Here is a 16,734-nt window from a genome sequence, read left to right as displayed (position 1 = left end):
AAGAGAGAGGGGAAGAGAGAGGGGAAGAGAGAGGGGAAGAGAGAGGGGAAGAGAGAGGGAAAGAGAGAGGGAAAGAGAGAGGGAAAGAGAGAGGGAAAGAGAAAGAGAGAGGGAAAGAAAGAGGGAAAGAGAGAGGGAAAGAGAGAGGGGAAGAGAGAGGGGAAGAGAGAGGGGAAGAGAGAGGGGAAGAGAGAGGGGAAGAGAGAGGGGAAGAGAGAGGGGAAGAGAGAGGGGAAGAGAGAGGGAAAGAGAGAGGGAAAGAGAGAGGGAAAGAGAGAGGGAAAGAGAGAGGGAAAGAGAGAGGGAAAGAGAGAGGGAAAGAAAGAGGGAAAGAGAGAGGGAAAGAGAGAGGGAAAGAGAAAGGGAAAGAGAGAGGGAAAGAAAGAGGGAAAGAGAGAGGGAAAGAGAGAGGGAAAGAGAGAGGGGAAGAGAGAGGGGAAGAGAGAGGGGAAGAGAGAGGGGAAGAGAGAGGGGAAGAAAGAGGGGAAGATAGAGGGGAAGAGAGAGGGGAAGAGAGAGGGGAAGAGAGAGGGGAAGAGAGAGGGAAAGAGAGAGGGAAAGAGAGAGGGAAAGAGAGAGGGAAAGAGAAAGGGAAAGAGAGAGGGAAAGAAAGAGGGAAAGAGAGAGGGAAAGAGAGAGGGAAAGAGAAAGGGAAAGAGAAAGGGAAAGAGAAAGAGAGAGGGAAAGAGAGAGGGAAAGAGAGAGGGAGGGAAAGAGGGAAAGAGAGAGGGAAAGAGAGAGGGAAAGAGGGAGAGAGGGAGGGAAAGAGGGAGAGAGGGAGGGAGAGAGGGAGGGAGAGAGGGAGAGGGAGAGAGAGTGATAGAGGGAGAAAACAAAAGGAACAAGAATATTGATGACAAGTGTAATTACTCACCATGAAGTTACTTATTTTTTCTACACTTCAATGGTGCTAACAATAGGATAGAATCTAGAAATTTCTTGAACATATAAAGACTAATGATGATTTCGTTCATGGTATACTTAGCATGTGAGTAGGCGCAGCCATAATCAAAGTAATAATGGTTTAACTCTCACTACTCATGTATAAATCTACTACACCACTTGTAGGGATGAAATATGTTATTTGATTATAAGGCAGCTCAGTGATTACAGATCCTGAACTCAATAATTTCAAAAAGCCTCTTTTAGTGAAAGTAAATTCGACTATTATATATGTCAATAAAAACACTCAGTCTAATAAAAAACGTTGATCTTACAAATAGTCAATGTGTAGACAAAATATGACGATAACAGAGAATACTAGTAAGATCAAAGATTTTCTTGTAGTTGTCAGAGACTTTGGAAGCATTATACTACAAATATATATGTCATATAGGAAGTGCTTTAAAAAAATACATCTGATATAAAAAAGTATTATATGGCAAATACAGGCAAACTCGGATAACTCAAAGTTCACGGGACCGAGAAAAAGTGTTTGAGTTATCAGAGCGTTCAAGTTATCAGAGCACTGTCACATGTCCATGTATTTATTAGTAAATACATGTACATATATAAACTATATGTAAATCAAATGCATAGATGGCTTGTTGCAAATTAAAAGGCTTCTACTGTGAAGTTTAAAAAATTTTCATCAGAAAGTATAGACTTTTCCATCAATTGATATTGGTTTGTTGTTTTAGGTGATTTGATTGCCAGGGCATTTTCAGATTAAAATTGGCAAAAGTTGATCGCTGTTGAAAGACATCTTTTTCTTTTGAGCGTTTTAACCAAGATCAAATTTGCCGATTTTTCTTTAAGTTTATCCAAAGGTTAGCTCGCTTTTCTTTGCTTTCGGAAGGCCATCGCTAAGCGGATGTTTGGTGAAATGTGACTTTTTGCAAACCTTTAGAAAGGTCGTTAACAAAAATATTTTGCCGATGATGGTAATAACGACATCTAAGAACTACAAAAAGTTGAGGTTTATCTCTATGGCTTGGAATAAAGCGATATTCTAAAGCGATAATAACCGTCGTAGTAGACGTTGGGCAAAAAACTGTTCGAGTTAACCAAGTTGAGGTCGAGTTATCTAAAGCCATTTATCATTGTGTAGGAACGAACCAAACAAATCCATGCGAGTTAACCATGTGTTCGAGCTATCCGAGGGCGAGTTATCCGAGTTTGACTGTATATGTATATAGTAGAGAAAAAAGATTTAAGAAGATGTGTCTCTCATTTTCAATTTCACTCTCTCTCTCTCTCTCTTTCCTCCTCTCTCACTCTTTATCTTTACTCTTATTCTGTTTTCCTTTCCCTCCTAATCTCTTGCCATCTCTCTTTTATGTACATATGTAAGTCAATCAGTTGACGCTTTCTTTGTGTAATATCAGGAATGATCTTAATCTTTAGTATTGCATAGCTATACAACTATAGAGAATAAAATCTTTATGATGAAGGAACGCAAAAATAAAAATGTGCATAATGATCTCCAACGAATTTTTCTTCGCTAAAAATGTGATAAGATATTCATAAAGTCTCAAGCAAGAATAATAGCTAGAAGTCAGTATTCCATATCAACTATCAAATGCTGGGTGTGTTCAAGTCCTAATGTGAAATGATGTCGTAGGAATCACAATGAAGCAATTCATATTGGACCGACTTACATAGCTGATATGACCTACTTCTTTCTTCCAAAAGAACCTTGAGCAATGCCAATTAATGTCACGCAATTGAAGTTAAGTTTGATTGCTAGGTACTCCTGTGATGAGGCCGAACAAAAACAAAACAGTTGAGTTTTTGTGAGAGCCATGGTTTTATTCTGTGAGACTTTATTCCTTGAGAGACTTTCATCTCAATAGTATTCAGTTTTCTAAGAACAGATTAGTCTAGAATGCCTGCCTTGCATTCAACAGGTTGGTGTTCAATTCCCAAAACAGCCACCGGTTGTGACAGGAACAGCATCCAACTTTAAATTGCTCTCGACAACTGAGCATGTCTTCAGTCATCAAAGTCGTCAAAGTTCCCTTGCCACTGAATTCAGACATGTTCAGCCAAGATCACATATCTGTTGTTTGTGCAACAGTCCTCTTAAAAAACACTGACACCCTCTGCTAAGCACATATCATACTCGACCTTTCAAGGATTGCTCACAAATTTTGTTTTCTACCAGACAAAACATATTTTTCGACTAATATAAAATATCTACTAAGCCAATACAGGTAAACTATGAAGAACATATACGTAAAACCTCTAATTGATCGCCACCTCTATTTGACAGCCACTACAAGAGAGGATTAAAAAATAGCGAACCACCCTCTTTTTGAAAGCTACTTCCATTTGACAGCCACTTTGACTATTTTTGATCTTTATGAACCCATAATAACAAGTGATCAGTAGAAAAGTGTCCACAAAATCGTATCACTAATTAATCATTTACATTAATTCATTTTCTCGTCGTCCAACTCCAAAGCTTTTTGCTTTTTTCGTTAAAACTTTGAAAGCAACACCATAGAAACAATTACCAACTGTCTTAGGCTAATAGTAGTTCCTTTTTTAACGTGATCTTGATACTTCGAAGTAAATGTGCCCAGAGATGTATAGTTTCACAGAGTCCAAACAAACAGGTCGCGCCTACTGTTTATATATATATTTCTCAAAGTATGTTCATGGATATGTTTGTAGGATTGATTGTCCGCTATAGATCTTAAAATAAATATTCCGTACCAAAGAAGATTCGATCTCAAACCCTACCTTTTACCAGTCTGATGCCATATCCACTAGACTACAGAAATCGAGTTGCTAGCTTGCCAATATAAGTCGTTATATGAGAGCAAATACTTAACTGCTTTGCATATGACGTGGGTCATAGCAAAACGTCACGAGAAGCTGTTTGCTCACGGCTGTTGCTGACATTAGACAGCTGTTGTACAAGACAGCTGTTTGCTCACATTAAACTGGCTCATAGCAAAAACTCTCACTACTTCTCATTGTTTATAAAACAAAACACTTTTCGCATGATATGTAGTTTGAAAGTTAGAATGGCAAATGTTGTTATATGTTAAATACAAATTAATTCTCTGTCCAAAAACTGTTCTATTACCCGGGCAACGCCGGGTGGCACAGCTAGTATACATATATTTCTCAAAGTATGTCCGAAGATATGTTTGTATGCATTCCGGCTATAGATCTTTAAATCTTGCAATAAAGATTCTACACCGAAGAAGATTCGATATCGAACTCTATCGTTCACCAGACGGATACCCTACCCACCAGACTACAAAAATTTAATTGCTAAAGGTCTTGACAATATGAGTCATAATATGAGAGCAATACCTAATGACTGTGCGTACAACGTGGGTCATAGCATAACGTCATGAGAAGCTGTTCCTCACATTATTAAACGTACTGGCTAATAGCGCACAGGATAATAACGAGCAACTCTCATTACTTCTCATTGTTTATAAGGCAAAACACTTTTCTCATGATATGTACAGTAGTTTAAAAGTTAGAATGGCAAATGTTGTTATACGTTAAATACAAATCAATTTTCTGTCCAAAGAATTTTCTATTACCCGGGCAACGCCGGGTAGCACAGCTAGTTTTTGTATAAGTTATAGTGGAGAGACCGCAACATTAACCAACGAAAGTTACTCCCATTGGCAGTCGCTTGAAAGTTGATTGTTGTATCATACACCATTTGAAAGAGGACAAAATTCCTCACAAAAGCTACAAACAACTTTTTTGTAAAAACGTAAAGTAAATGCAAAAAGGCGGTATTGAGAGCGATGTATTAGTCCATTAGAGATCAGTAAGTCATCTTCTCAGTCGGGAATGAAGCAATACTTAAAGCACTATTCAAATTAAAAGATGAAGACCTTACTTTTGTCAGAGCTATCGAAATTGCTATGGAAATGGAGGAAGCGGCAAAAGTGGCAAAAGAAACAGTCTATGGTGCAGCAAATCCTGTCAAGGTGGTAAACAAGAAGACGACAACTTCAAAACCGTCAACTTTTGCAGATCAACAGAAATTATACCGGTGTGGAAAATCTAACCGCAAATCTACCGAATGCAGATATAAGAAATCTACCTGCAATTACTGTAAACTTACAGGACATCTAGAAGTCGTCTGCCGTAAAAAGCAGAAAGGTGCTAAACCTCTGAACTTAGTGAAGGCCGTCAAAACTGTCAACACTAATCCACAACTACATGTCAACCTTCCTTTACAAGGTCACAAAATGACCTTAGAAGTGGACACTGGAGTGGGAGACAACTTCATATCCCTACACAACTGGAGGAAAATGGGGAGCCCTACACTCAAAACTTCAGAAGTTTATTATGAGTCCGAAAGTTTCCGATGGTAGACGAACTTTGAAAGCAACACCATAGAAATAATTACTGACTGTTCCAATTGTAGAATGTATTTGACATATGTTAACTATGGAATTGATTGAGATTGACTGTTTGTTTCCTTTTTGTAAACAGCCTATTGCAATGCTTACATTACGTCATGCTTGATGCAATGACTTTGTATTAGATTATGTACATGGACTATTCAGTTGCGTTTTGGATTTGAATAAAAGTACTAGTGATTTGTTGCTTACTGAGTGTTTGACAAACATACCACAAGCTATTTCGGCAAAACTGTGACAATAATGGCTGTGAAACCTTCAAACTTGATTAAAACCTATGAAGACGTTGAGAAGAGTGGTGACCTTTCTGAATGGTGTGACAAGTTAGAGCTTGTAGATGAGCTGCAGAATGTTACGGAGTTAAAGTCTTTTGTGCCACTTTTTCTGTCTGGACCGGCATTCGCCATTTATAAACAACTGTCAGCCGACATTAAAAAGGATTATGCACCGATTAAACAGAAGCTAACGACTGCTTTTGGAGTAAATAACTTTTGCGCATATGGGCAACTACAAAGAAGGATATACAAAGAAGGAGAAACTGTTGATGTCTGTCTACCTGGCAGATTTGTGTAAGCTAGTAGCTCTGATTGCCCAAACAGTACCAGAACCTTTGCTGAAGTGTGCTTTTGTGGCTGTGTTACCAATTGATGTAGCTACCCAAATAAAATCCATTTCAGCAGTTGAAAAACCTTCATTGTCAGAGTTGGCCATGAGAGCAAGAATGATTATGTCTAGGAATGGTGGAGCACAAAGCATCTGTGCAATGGGATATGTAGGCTCAAAACCTGCTGAAAAGATTTGTTCAATTTATACTGGCAGAGGTCATGGAGCCCACCAGTGCCCATCCAAGTTTGTTAAGGGTGCAAAAAGGCTAATAAAGTGTTACAACTGTTAAGAGCTTGGCAATCACATAGCTAGGAATTGCCCTAAGGCTAAGGAAAACGAGAATGGGGAGTGTCTGCACCAGATTCTCTCCCTGCTACAAGTCACTGAACAAAGAGGTGCCTCCATTTGTTGATATATATGTGAACAAAGTATCGGTAAGAACTCTTGAAAATACTGGTTGCGAACAGACTGTGGTTTTAGATGATTTGTGTGGTAAATTGGGTAAAAAGTCTAGCGGTTCTGTTCGAATTGTCAGCATGTTAAATGGTAAAACTACTGAGTGTAAGGGTGAAACTGTTTTAGAAGTCAATGTCACAGGAAATGAAGAGCTTCCTCTGCAGTGCTTGATTGCGCCAGCACTAGTATGTGGAGCACAAGTGATATTGGGAATGGATGCTATTGCTAAACTCGGTGGAGTTAAAGTTGATGTTCACAATGGTGCTAAGTTTGGTGGTGAGGTACCAGTGATAAGTGTAGGCACAAGACACCAGAGTAGTTCAGAGATTGATGATCAAGATTTCATAGCATGGTTGGATGGTAGCGCATGGTTTGTCAAATGGAAATGGAAAGATGATGAACCGATTCTACAAAATCATTGCTCTGAATACAAGATAAACGATGATGACAGGAAAGAGCTTGATGAAGTGCAATGCTGGATAGATGATGAATGGCTGGAGTTATATGATAGCACAGTCCATGGTCATGTAGAGAGGATAATTCCATTGATGGCTGCAAAACAATCAAACAAGCCCAATAAGATTCGCCCAGTTATGGATTACCGTGAACTCACCAACTATAATCACAATAATCCAGGTGTTGAGTCTGCAATCTGCCAAGAAAAACTGCGAAATTGGAGGTAAGGGGGAGCAAAGCATGTCTGCTAGATTTGAAGAAGGCTTATCTACACATTTATATAGAGCCCAGTCCGAAAAGATTCCAGGCAGTGAAGTACAGAGGTAAAACGTATGTAATGACACGCATGGGATTTGGTTTGAATGTTGCTTCCAAGATAATGTCCAAGATCATAGATAAAGTGCTGTCATTGGATGAACAGATTTGCAATGGAACTGATCACTACATTGATGACATTTGGGTAAACGAGGAGGTGGTTCAAGCTGATGTTGTTAGAGCTCACTTACTAAGGTTTGGACTTGTGGCAAAAGACCCATTGACACTATCAGATACTCGTGTGTTGGGTCTTAGAGTAAACAATGCAGAAGATGATCAGTACAACTGGAAGCGAAATAATGATTTGACTGCAGTTTCAGAAAAGGTTACAAAAAGCGACCCTTTTTCCATTTGTGGCAAACTGTTTGAACATTACCCAGTTGCTGGATGGTTAAGAGTTGCTTGTAGCTATGTAAAGAGATTGACCAATGACATAGACTGGTCTGAAACAGTTCCTAGTTCTGTGAAATCTTTGTTGGATGTTATATTTCAAAGAGTACAAGATCAAGACCCAGTGAGAGGCAACTGGAATGTCAAGAAGGCCTCTCAGTGTACTGTGTAAAGCCAGCAACTTGGCTCTCGGAGTGTCTCTGGAGGTAGATGGTTATACCGTTGAGGATGCAGCATGGCTATGTAAAGAGGATGGTAGTGCTCATATAAATGTTGCTGAGCTAGAAGCTGCATTGAAAGGAATCAATCTAGCGCTAAAGTGGAAAATGACAAATGCGCAAGTGATCACAGATTCAGCTACTGTTTATGGGTAGATAAATTCAGTGATAGAAGATACTAAAAGGCCTAAGGCTACTGGCCTCAGTGAGTTGATCATTCGACGTAGACTTGGAATTATTGGTCAGCTAATTGATGTATATGTTTTAACACTAATGATCAAACTTGTTCCATCAAGTGAGCACATGTCCGATGTCTTAACCAGAGTACCAAAGAAATGGCTACAAGTTGTTGCATTCTCAGGCGTTGTACTTTCTAACACAGATGAGATAAAAGACATAAAGAAAGTTCATCAAGACCACCACTTTGGTGTCAGCAAAACCCTATACTTGGCACAGAAAAGGCTTGGATGAACAATCAAGAAAGACATAGTTGAGCAAGTAGTGAAAACTTGTCTTATGTGTAACAGTGTAGATCCTCATCCAATCAAATGGAATCATGGTCAGCTAAACATCGCAAATGTATGGGAGCACCTTGCATCAGATATCACTCATGTGAACAGTCGACCTTATCTGACTATTATTGATTGTGTGCCTAGCAGGTTTTCTCTTTAGTTCAAACTGGCTAATGAAACATTAGACATAGTAACCAAACAGTTGGACAGTGTGTTTCGAGAGCGTGGACCTCGTAAGGAGTTTCTGAGTGACAATGGTCCATGTTTCACAAGCGCTAGAATGAAAGAGTTTCTGCAGAAATGGAGTGTAGAGCAGACCCTCAGCTGTGTCTATAAAACTACTGGAAATGGAATAATTGAAAGACATCACCGTACTATAAAAAGAGCAGTCATGAGAACTAGTAAAGGACTTGAAGAAATGGCATATTGGTATAACAATTCACCAAACTCCAATGGTATAGTGCCTGTGGAAGAACTATACAGCTATCGCAGTGACTTAGCAGGGGTGACCAAATCGACAGAAATACCACAAAAGCCTAGTGAAAATAGAGACTGCAGCCTTCATCCATACAAAGTTGGAAACACTGTTTATGTCAAGCTAGTTAATGCTAGATATTTTGATAAGTGGAAATGCCGAAAAGTGACAAAGATAAATTCTAGCATTTCGGTTGAAGTCGATGGGACCAATAGGCATGTGTCTGACCTTAGATTGGCTCATCAAGACGACATTGCAGATGGTACACATGTATCAACTAGGCCAACTAGAGACTCTAATCAGGTCGAAGTTGAGTTTAGTATTTCAGACTTGTTTGATAACAATGCTCAGTTGAATCGACAGCCTGTTGACTCTGATCTCGATCAAAATAGTGACTTTGAAAACAGAGCTGTTCGAGATAGACGTCTTCCTAAGTGGTTATTGTTGGGACATTACAATGGACAACCAGTGAATTACATTGCGAATGAAGTTGGCTATGTCATTATAGTATTATACATAGCTGGTTATTTATGGAATAATTACAGATTACTTTTACTTGCTTAATGTATAATTCCAGGATAATACTTTTGCTATCACAGCTTTCTATACACATATATATATATATATATGTATGTATATATATGTATGTATATATATATATATGTATGTATATATATGTATGTATATATATATATATATGTATATATATGTATGTATATACATACACGTACTTGGGATGTCTTTTACCAATTCATTGTAAACTGAGTACTGGAATAAAGAACATTACAGTGAGAACACAACATACTATTGGCGACAAGGATGGGATCGGTGACAAGGATATAATTGCCTACAACATATCATTGGCGACCAAGGACACTCTTCAGCCTGCCATTCTACCCTTCAACTCTACTCTAGATTTTCCCTACAATGTCTACTCCAACTGAGCAACTGATTCAACTCCTGACTCAACAGATAGATCTTCAAAGGGAACAAATGGGGCAGCAGAAGGAGCGGATGGACCAGCAGAAAGAAGAAAATAGACTGCTGATCAAACTTTTAACGCAGAAGACCGAAATAAAAACAGGAGGAACTACTACTAATTTTACTGTTTGTGACCCAAATACAGAGCTGTGAACAGACTATTTACTGCGCTTCAGGATGTTCATAGGAGCCAATTCTATTACTGAAGAAATCCACAGATATTTCTAACCAATCAATTAAAAGTTATTTACAAACAATTAACTGATTGGTCAGATCAACAAACTCCCAAGAAAGAAGTCAACAAACTGACAATGGAAGATATTGAGGACTACATGATGACTCAATATAACTCTAGAACTTTCATCGTCAGAGAAAGATATCGTTACTGGAGCAATATGAAAAAAATCCAGGAGAGACAATTCTAGAGTTAGCAGCAAAAATAAGGCATGATGCTACCACTTGTGACTTTGCAAGTATTACCGATGCACAAGCTGAAGCTATACTTACAATATTCATCTTCTCAGTCGGGAATGAAGAAATACTTAAAGCACTATTCAACTTAAAAGATGAAGACCTTACTTTTGTCAGAGCTATCGAAATTGCTATGGAAATGGAGGAAGCGGCGACAGTGGCAAAAGAAACAGTCTATGGTGCAGCAAATCCTGTGAAGGTGATAAACAAGAAGATGACAACTTCAAAACCGTCAACTTTTGCAGATCAACAGAAATGTTACCGGTGTGGAAAATCTAACCGCAAATCTACCGAATGCAGATACAAATGTATAAGAAATTTACCTGCAATTAGTGTAAACTTACAGGACATCTAGAAGTCGTCTGCCATAAAAAGCTAAAAGGCGCTAAACCTCTGAACTTAGTGAAGGCCGTCAAAACTGTCAACACTAATCCACAGCTACATGTCAACCTTCCTTTACAAGGTCACACAATAACCTTAGAAGTGGACACTGGAGTGGGAGACAACTTCATATCCCTACACAACTGGAAGAAAATGGGGAGCCCTACACTCAAAACTTCAGAAGTTTATCATGAGTCCGAAAGATTCCGATGGTAAACGAACTTTGAAAGCAACACCATAGAAATAATTACCGACTGTCCCAATTGTAGAATGTATTTGATATATGTTAACTATGGAATTGATTGAGATTGACTGTTGGTTTCCTTTTTGTAAACAGCCTATTGCAATGCTTACATTACGTCATGCTTGATGCAATGACTTTGTGTTAGACTCTGTAATGTGTTAGACTTTAATGACTTGCCCCAGCAAGTTGACTGCAATATTAGTTTATTTACAGATGACACCTTGATATACCAACCCGTAAACTGCCATGCTGATAAACATCGATTTCAGGTAAACATTAATGCCCTGGAATCATGGGCTAACAAATGGAAAATGCTATTTAATGTATCTAAGTGCTCTGTCATGGTTTTTAATGACAAAAATAACTCTCCCTCAGCTGAATACTTCCTAGACACTGAACAATTAGAAATAGTTGATGAAACCAAATACCTAGGTGTTATCCTACAATCTAACCTGAAGTTTGACAAACATATAGACTCCAAAGCCAGAAGGGCGAGACAGCAGTTAGGCATGATTAAGCGTGTGCTATATGAAGCTCCTGAAAAGGCCAAACTCTTAGCATATACTAGTCTTTGCAGGCCACATATTGAGTATGCCTCCACTGTGTGGGACCCTTCTACTAAGCTACTACAACATGAGCTTGAAATGGTGCAAAACAACGCACTACGTTTTATATGTAAACTGAAAGGAAGAGATAGCATCACCAAAGCTTTAGATACTTTAAATATGCAAACACTATGTGAAAGACGGAAGGTCAGTAGACAAAATCTGCTAATGCGACTCCTCTCCTCTGACCAGAATCACAACTCATTAATTACCACCTATGATGAATTAATGCAGGACCGAGTTAGTACGACTGTCACACGAGCTGCTGAAAGAGGCGATCCTCCTACTATATATGCAAGAACGTTTGTTTATCACAACAGCTTTTTACCAAAGACTGTTCGTGAATTTAAAAACTATACATCACATCAACAATAAACAATTATTTGCTAACATGGCAATAAATTACAATATTATCTAGTGATAGAAATAATAACTAACTGTCTCAGGCTAATAGTATTCCTTCGCGGTCTTGATACTTTGCAGTACAGGTACCTATGTGAAAACGCTTTAAATTTACTACGGTAGATAAACTTTGAAAGCAAAACCATATAAATACTTACTGTCTCAGGCTAATAGAAAATTAGAGATATACAGTACTTGTATACATATAAATCATAATTCCTTGTTTAGCGCGGTTCAAATACTTCGAAGAACATATGTATAAAAAACGGTTTGTAAATTTTGACCCAAGGTTACGTTTAGCGAGCACACTTTTATGCGTTGCATTTGTTCTATATGCAGCGCGTAAAAGTTTTGTTCTGTCAAACATTGTTTGGACGCTAATATTGACTAGTTCAGCAGTACAGAAGAAGAGTTGAGGCCAGAAGATATGGTTGAAGGCATTGGACAACTAGAATATGTTTGTTCCGTCGAAAGAAACAATCAGAACGCAGCTATCCGAGCAAACAGTGGCAATATTTTTGTCTTAAAAACATTACTTGTTGTTTCTGCATGTAATATAAGTATCATGGTTCGTTTATGTCACTTGTTCATGAATATATATTTGTATCATTTGATAGATTATCGTTATATTCGTCAATAGCCCCAAAACCAAATCTCACGCATTGCCCCACTCTTGGATTGGCAGTGTTTTAGTTTTGATTAATTACAGGATCAGATGTCAGGTATAAACAAGTATTTATTAGGATTTATTTATGTAAGTTATAACACAAGCAGTGTTATATTGCTGGGTGGGAGAGCAATAAAGCACTCACCGTGAACTCCTGATCACAAGAGGCCGTCAGCTTGGTCTCCAGTCACTATATAGCGATGGGGGGTCACGTGTCTCCTAGACGTCTAAGCCGTAGCCTAATAGCCGTCTAAGCCGTAGCTTCCAGTAGCTATAACTTCTAGTAGTCTATTTAGCCTGTGGTTCTTTATTCCTGAACGTGTTACAGTATGAATATATAACATGCCCTTTTTTTTCAAGACTACACCGCTTAATCTAAAATCCAAATACGAACTCTAATTCCAATACACTCAAATTTACCCTAGTGCAACCACTCTTGGCAGAACAAATAATCTCTCAAGAGGAGCGTTAAATTCAATGAAGCAGGTTATCAAGCCAAACAGGTTAGATAGTCACAAAAGCTTCAAATCATAGTTACCGTTTCGAAGATGAGATAAATATCTCTCTACTCACCCAATATTCTGTTTACTTACTCGTCTTTCCTTCAGTCATCCGTTATCGCAAATTTAACAGTTTTAATCGCACCCCAATCCATCTCAATCTACCTCATCTCCATTTAGCAAATCACCTTCCTCCATACTGGCAGTATCCCCATACCAATCGGCTTTCTCATGTTCCTCCTCCATTGCCACCAGGTTATCTGAAACTTTTGGCTCAGAACCAGCAAGCTGGTCGTCATTGCCACTCTGAACTTTTGGCTCAGAACCAGCAAGCTGGTCGTCATTGCCACTCTGAACTTTTGGCTCAGAACCAGCAAGCTGGTCGTCGTTGCCACTCTTTCCGGAGCTTTCAGGTTGGACCTCCTCTTTGGGTTCCTCAACCTTACTCTCCTCCCAACTAGCATCTCTGCTAGGGACTACTCTCACAACGGAGGTTTCAGGTTGGATCTCCTCTTTGGATTCCTCAACCTTACTCTCCTTTCTAGTAGTCGTTACGGAACTCGCGCTCCTTGCACCCCTCCTCTGAGCCCTCTTTTGCTTTACAGCAGCCAAGTGCAACAGAGCCTCTCTATACTCCTTCTCACTCTCAATCTCCTCCTCCAACTCTCTCTCGTCCTTCTCTATAGCAGACAATGCGCGCTTGTACTGCTCCTCTACTTGTCTCCTCCTATGCAAGAGCATAGCTTTCCTCTGCTCGATGGCAGCCTCGGTCGAAACAGACTCTGACTCCATCTCTTCTACAAAACTATCCATCTTAGCAACAAAGGGTAACAAAGAATCCAGTCCCCTATTGTTACTCTCCTCTACCCTACGCTTATTACCCGCTGCAATATCTCTATAGGAAGACCCACCAAGAGTACATCCTTCAAGTCCATGGTCTAACTTCCCACAAAATCTACACAATGTATTCTTGCAATCTACCACAAAATGTCCTTGACCCTTACAATTATAACAAATAAATCCAGGACACTGAGCAGCATAGTGGTCTCTAAAGATTTTGCAGACAACACACTTAATGTTACCTGGCTTACCGTACACTTATTTCTTACCTTCGCTCTCGTTCTTACCCGACTCACTCCCCTTCTGCTTACTAAACACTATGTTACCTTCTGAATCCCTCGTCACCTTCACACCTCCACCCCTGCCTCTACCTGCACCGCCGCTCTCGGCACCACCACCTCCCGGCGAATCGCCAGCACTCTTCATAAGTGATAGAGAAGTAAGATTGGTCTGATATCAATCTGAAACTATAAACAAGGTCATTTATAATATTCCATACCATATTTCTTAGGTGGTTTACTAACTCGACCTGAGCTAGTGACAACAGGTTCTCTACTAAGAGGCACAAATTTACTTCTAGAATTTCTTCTAGGCAAATCATTCCTATTTCCTGAAACGAGTCTATTCTCAACAACAGAGGTTTCCTCCTCGTGTTCACTGATGCCAGGAGTTTCCTCCACGTGCTCAGCCACACCAGGAGTTTCCTCCCCTTGTTCAAGGATCTCTAAATCAGGGATCATGTTCTCCTGACTTTCAGATAAACCGTTGGCATTTTCTACTATTTCAGAGTTGCCCTCTTTTGAGGAGTAGCTATCCAAGGAAAGACAATTTTCCTCAGGAGAGTCAGACGATGTGTTCTCGTCATCAGAATTCAACAAAAACAAATGTTTTCTACCGGTATTTCTGCGTATTTCACTCATGCCTACATTGACCCAGTAACTTTCAGGGGATTTATCCTTTCTCAAAACTATACCTCTTGAACCTACATCAGTAGGAGCTTTTACATAAACCATTTGACCAGGTTTTAACTCGTCTAACTTTGAAACTCTATACTTTTTATCCCACCGTTTCTTAATTTTCTTTTTACGTCTAATTTCATTTTCTTCAAACAGTTCATAGTCTACATCACTTTCATATGGGAAGCCCAAGTTTGATCTAATAGCTCGACCAAAAATCAGATCACTTGGCGTATATCCTGAAGCCAAAGGTGTAGTCCTATACGCAGACAAAGCCACATCTTTATCTCGACTTTTTTCCCATAATCCTTTAACAATTTTTACGGCGCTTTCTGCTAAACCATTAGAACAAGGATACCGGGGGCTACTAGTAGTTAGAATGAAGCCCATTTTCTCTCCAAAGTTTCTAAATTCTTTACTAGCATAACAAGTTCCATTATCAGACCTGATAACGTTGGGTATACCAAATCGAGAAAACAGATACTTGAGTACTCGAATTATCTCTCTTGCAGTTTGAGATTCTATATGCAGACATTTTATCCACTTCGAATAATAGTCTATAGCTATCAGATAATATTCGTTATCAAACACAAGTATATCCGAACCTATCACCTCCCATGGTTTAGAAGGCATTTCTGCTTCATACATGGGCTGGTGTTTAACTTGACCATGCATAATGCAAACATTACATCTACTTATATAATCTGCAATCTCCTTACTATAACCAGGCCACCAAAAATGACGCTGAGCTCATCTGCGACATTTCGTTATGCCTTGATGACCTTCATGACAAATTTCCAAATACTGCGGTCTTAATGACTTAGGAATATACAGCCTAGAGTCATATAACAATATATTATTATAAATACTTAATATCTCTCTAGATCCATATAAACCTATCAGTTCTTTACTAGAACCATCCAATTCAGATGGCCAACCAGAATATAAATACTCTATACACTTGAGAGCATCTGAATCTTTACTAACCTCTTCTCTTAGTTTCTCTTCTTTAACGTCCCCATATGCAGAAGAGGAAACTATCGAGTTAACATAAGCTTCTACCTTATTACAAACAGCTTTACTTACCTCATCACAAACAGCACCACTGTTCGGACGGCTAAGCAAATCAGCAATGAACATATCTTTTCCAGGAGTGTGAAAAATATCATATTCATATCTCATTAGTCTTAACTTAAAACGTTGTACTCTTACAGGTAGTTTAGACAAATCCTTTTCACCTAAAATCGCAATTGAAGGCTTATGGTCCGTCTCTATTTCAAATTTTCTACCAACTAAATAATAATCAAACTTCTCGCATGCCCATGTCGTAGCTAAAGCTTCCTTTTCGACCATGGCATATCTACCTTCAGTTTCAGTCATTTTTCTAGAAGCGTATTCTACAGGTTGCCACGCACCTTCCTCGTTATACTGCAGCAAAACTGCACCTAGTGCATTTTTACTAGCATCAGCGGAAACTCTATGTTTAGCATTTATCTCGAAAGTACATAATACTGGACTATTAGAAATTTCTTTCTTAACAGTTTCAAAAGCTTCTTGTTGGTCAGGACCCCAATACCATTCCGATTTACTACCCGTTACTCCATAAATCGCAGTACATAAACCAGCTAACCTTTTATTAAACTTCATCAAATAATTAACCATTCCGGTAAATCTCCTGGCCTCCTTTTTGCTCCTCGGAGGCTTCATTTCAACTATAGCTTTTATTTCACCTGGGTCTGGTTTAATACCAGCACTGCTAACCAAATGCCCTAAAAACTTCACCTCGGTACATCCAAATTCACATTTTTCTTTCCTCAAAGTCAATCCAGACTTCTCAATTCTATTTAAAACTTTATGTAAACGTTGCCAATGTTCGGTTACAGTTTTACCGTAAACTAAAATGTCGTCCATCAA

The 16,734-nt window shown here is 38.9% G+C and overlaps 3 protein-coding genes across 7 annotated transcripts in view; 1 reads left to right on the top strand and 2 right to left on the bottom strand.

Annotated features, from left to right (window-relative positions):
- The window catches only part of LOC137393062 (platelet endothelial aggregation receptor 1-like), a 117,813-nt gene extending 105,750 nt beyond the window's left edge, over nucleotides 1-12,063 (bottom strand). For all 5 annotated transcript variants that reach the window (XM_068079453.1, XM_068079454.1, XM_068079455.1 and 2 more), the window contains exon 1: nucleotides 12,016-12,063. The gene's annotated coding sequence lies outside the window, so the exon portion shown is untranslated. The remainder of the gene's footprint in view (nucleotides 1-12,015) is intronic.
- On the top strand, nucleotides 11,192-11,830 carry LOC137394375 (uncharacterized). The gene has a single exon (XM_068081088.1). It carries the CDS (start codon nucleotides 11,192-11,194, stop codon nucleotides 11,828-11,830), a length of 639 nt encoding a protein of 212 aa, XP_067937189.1.
- Nucleotides 12,064-13,180: 1,117 nt separating the features above from the next.
- On the bottom strand, nucleotides 13,181-14,290 carry LOC137394374 (uncharacterized). Its single transcript, XM_068081086.1, has 2 exons — nucleotides 14,134-14,290; nucleotides 13,181-14,001 (listed from the first exon to the last, which is right to left on the bottom strand). Exons 1-2 carry the CDS (start codon nucleotides 14,288-14,290, stop codon nucleotides 13,181-13,183), a joined length of 978 nt encoding a protein of 325 aa, XP_067937187.1.
- Nucleotides 14,291-16,734: the final 2,444 nt, after the last annotated feature.

The sequence above is a fragment of the Watersipora subatra genome, chromosome 4 (assembly GCF_963576615.1).
Source record: "Watersipora subatra chromosome 4, tzWatSuba1.1, whole genome shotgun sequence".
Lineage (NCBI taxonomy): Eukaryota > Metazoa > Bryozoa > Gymnolaemata > Cheilostomatida > Watersiporidae > Watersipora > Watersipora subatra.
Note: the sequence above shows the minus strand (reverse complement) of the source record. Positions and strands in the feature narration are given on the sequence as shown.

What these genes read in the sequence shown, in the direction of transcription:
- LOC137394375 (XM_068081088.1), top strand. Translation starts at nt 11,192, where the DNA reads ATGGTTTTTAATGACAAAAATAACTCTCCCTCAGCTGAATACTTCCTA.
- LOC137394374 (XM_068081086.1), bottom strand. Translation starts at nt 14,290, where the DNA reads ATGAAGAGTGCTGGCGATTCGCCGGGAGGTGGTGGTGCCGAGAGCGGC. An exon ending in GGGTAAGAACGAGAGCGAAG is followed by an intron (nt 14,002 to 14,133) that starts GTAAGAAATAAG and finishes ATTTTGTGGTAG; the next exon opens with ATTGCAAGAATACATTGTGT.